Raw genomic sequence first — 2,885 nt, forward strand, 5'->3', positions numbered from 1 at the left:
TATAAATCATTAACGTTGAATTTGTTGAGGCAACAACATTAAATCAAGATATTTATGATCATGAAGCTTTAGGTGAAGAACCAACCCAGGAAAGTAAACAAGCTGAACATACAAGTACTCCAATTACCCATGTATAGATATTAATGTATTGAAATTTGATTTTTTTTTTCATTGAATCCGCCATTGTTACGCCTGAAAAACTCAGTGCCGACATGGTAAAAGTTTTATTGAGCATGCCGGTAGTGGTGCCGTCATGGTCGATTCTCAAATGAACCATGCCGGTTTGAGGACAAAAACATACAAAAAAAATTTGTCTGAAATAACAAGTATCGGCATGGTATTCATCCTGAATAACCATGTCAGAACTCAGTATCGGCATGATATTCATCTTGAATAACCATGCCGGAACTCAGTATCGGCATGGTCTTCATCCTAAATAACCATGCCGGTACTGAGGAACCCAGTATCGGCATGGTCTTCATCCTAAATAACCATGTCGACACTCAGTACCGGCATGGTCTTCATCCTAAATAACCATGCCGGCACTTAGTACCGGCATGGTCTTCATCCCTACCGAATGTAAAAAAAAAAAATTCAAAGTGAGGAGTCGGCAGAGAAGGAGAAGGGAATTTGAAAGGGAGTGATAAATGTTTCGAATTTAAAAGGGAGTAGGGTATTTTTATGTTTGATTTAGCTTTTATTGTTTTAAAGGGTAGTTTCATATTTTTGCCCCTAAAAAACACCCCTTAACAAACACTATTGGTTGGCGGAAGTAATTTATATCCCCCAATTAGTTTTAGTATCCTCCAATCGCGCGTTCTATAGTAGCTTCTTAAAAGAGAGAAAAAGGTTTTATGTGGGTTTGTTGAGTTTTCTTGTCTCTAATGAGTTTTCTCATCGTTTCTCATCGTCATCATCAATACTAGGGACGGACCCGAGTATCCTTTTTAACTTATTTTGACCTGAGCTAAGGGTAGTAGCCTAATCCAAAATTTTGAGATTTCAAAAAAAATTCCACTAGTGGATCAGAGGGGGCTAAAGCGCAGGTTAGCCTTCTCATAGGTCTGTCAGTGATCTGTACGAGTTTCAACAAGGTTGCGGTCACAACTTTTCCTAGGTAGAGAATCACACATCCAGTGAGGATTATTCTTTTCTTTATTTATTTTGTTTTCTATACAAATCTGGAGAAAATTACTCAACTTACTTTTTTTTCTTCTAAATCATATAAATTTTATTACTCAAAAGTGTGTAACTCAAATGAAATAGATGTCTTGACATGCCAAGACAATCTTATTGAAAAAACCAAAAGCAACTAAAAGCAATTTACATGATATATCTTTTCCTAAAGAATTTTCATGTAAATCTAAAATAATGTGAATTTTCTTGTTCTAATGTTCCCAAAAAGATTGGTTTGCCATCATATAGATTCACCTTTCCTCTACTCATATTAGTTCCTTTCTTAGATAAATTGTCAGCTGAGAAGTTTACTTCTCTGTAAGAATGTCTGAATGTTATGATGCTTAGAGAATTAATCACCTTGCTCCATCTGTTTTTGACTATCCATGGAATTTTTCCGCTTGAAAATTCCATTATGACTGCCATAGAGTCCAAACTGAAGCATACATTCATGCGATGTTTACTCACTGCCCATTCCCCTGCTGCAACTAGTGCCATTACTTCAACAATGTAATTAGTGGTGATTCCTAAGCCTCCACTCCCTGCACCCAAACATGAACCATTACTTGTTCTAGAAATAAATCCAATACCTGCAGCTCCTGGATTACCTTTTGCTGCACCATCACAACAGATTAAAGATTGATCCATTTGAGGCAATCTAAAGAATACTTCTTTCACAAAAGAGTTTCTGGTTTTGATCCCCTTAATTCCAAAGCTGACTATAATGTTCAAGTCATACAAACAGTTCTTCAGTGTGCCATTAATTCTCATGCCACATTCTTTTGTGAAGTTTAATATCTTGTGCTTAAACTTTTCAGCATTTGGATTGGTATTTTCACACATTCTCAAGTTTCTTGTCATCCATAACTCCACCATTATTGAGAAAGCACTGATATACCATATTTGTCTTATGGCAGAACTATGTTTCTTGACACATGTAATAACTTCTTCAAATTTGGTGGGAATGTTGAGATTGAACATACCTGTAAGCCATTTCCAAATCTCTAGACTGAATGAGCACTCCCGTAGGATGTGTTCCATGTTGTCTTGTCCATTACCACATAGATAGCACTTGGAAACTGTATTGAAACCTTTTTTCCTGATATTTTCTTCAGTTGCACATGCTCCTATTAGCATTTTCCATACATTACTTGATGTGTAGGGATGTATGTAAGGGCTCCACACATACTTAGCCCAACTGATTTGCTGGAATTTCTCTCTTATCTGATGCACAACATTCGTAAATGAAAACTTACCATTTAAGTCAGCTGCCCATATTCTTTTGTCACTCCCAGACCCAATAACAGGTAATTCAGTTAGCTCAATATATTGCAACATTTCATCAGATATATGCCATTCACTATTTACAATCAGATCACTTACTTTTAAATTCTTGTGTTGTTGTATAAATGGATCTTTTTGACGTTGATCAATCAAGACATTTTCTTTTATCCACTTGTCCTGCCAAACTGATATATTTCTTCCATTCCCACAAACCATCTACTACCTTCATTAAGATCATTCATCACCCATTTAAGTCCAGACCAAATGGATTATTTTTTGTAACCAGTAATCCAGTGACCTTCATTATTTTTGTATTTTGCCCTCATGAATCTGGTCCATTCTTCATCTTCAGTTTCAAGTTTCCAAAGCAGTTTTAATAGCAAAGCTTTATTTACCCCTTCTAATCTTCTAAGACCAAGACCCCC

At 36.1% G+C, this 2,885-nt stretch overlaps 1 protein-coding gene across 1 annotated transcript; it reads right to left on the reverse strand.

The window, feature by feature from the left end:
* Positions 1–1,353: 1,353 nt before the first annotated feature.
* On the reverse strand, positions 1,354–2,676 carry LOC113312151. Its single transcript, XM_026560905.1, has one exon. The coding sequence runs from the start codon at positions 2,674–2,676 to the stop codon at positions 1,354–1,356; it is 1,323 nt and encodes a 440-aa protein (XP_026416690.1).
* Positions 2,677–2,885: the final 209 nt, after the last annotated feature.

This window comes from Papaver somniferum, chromosome 9 (assembly GCF_003573695.1).
Source record: "Papaver somniferum cultivar HN1 chromosome 9, ASM357369v1, whole genome shotgun sequence".
Taxonomy (NCBI): domain Eukaryota; kingdom Viridiplantae; phylum Streptophyta; class Magnoliopsida; order Ranunculales; family Papaveraceae; genus Papaver; species Papaver somniferum.

What these genes read in the sequence shown, in the direction of transcription:
- LOC113312151 (XM_026560905.1), bottom strand. Translation starts at nt 2,676, where the DNA reads ATGGTTTGTGGGAATGGAAGAAATATATCAGTTTGGCAGGACAAGTGG.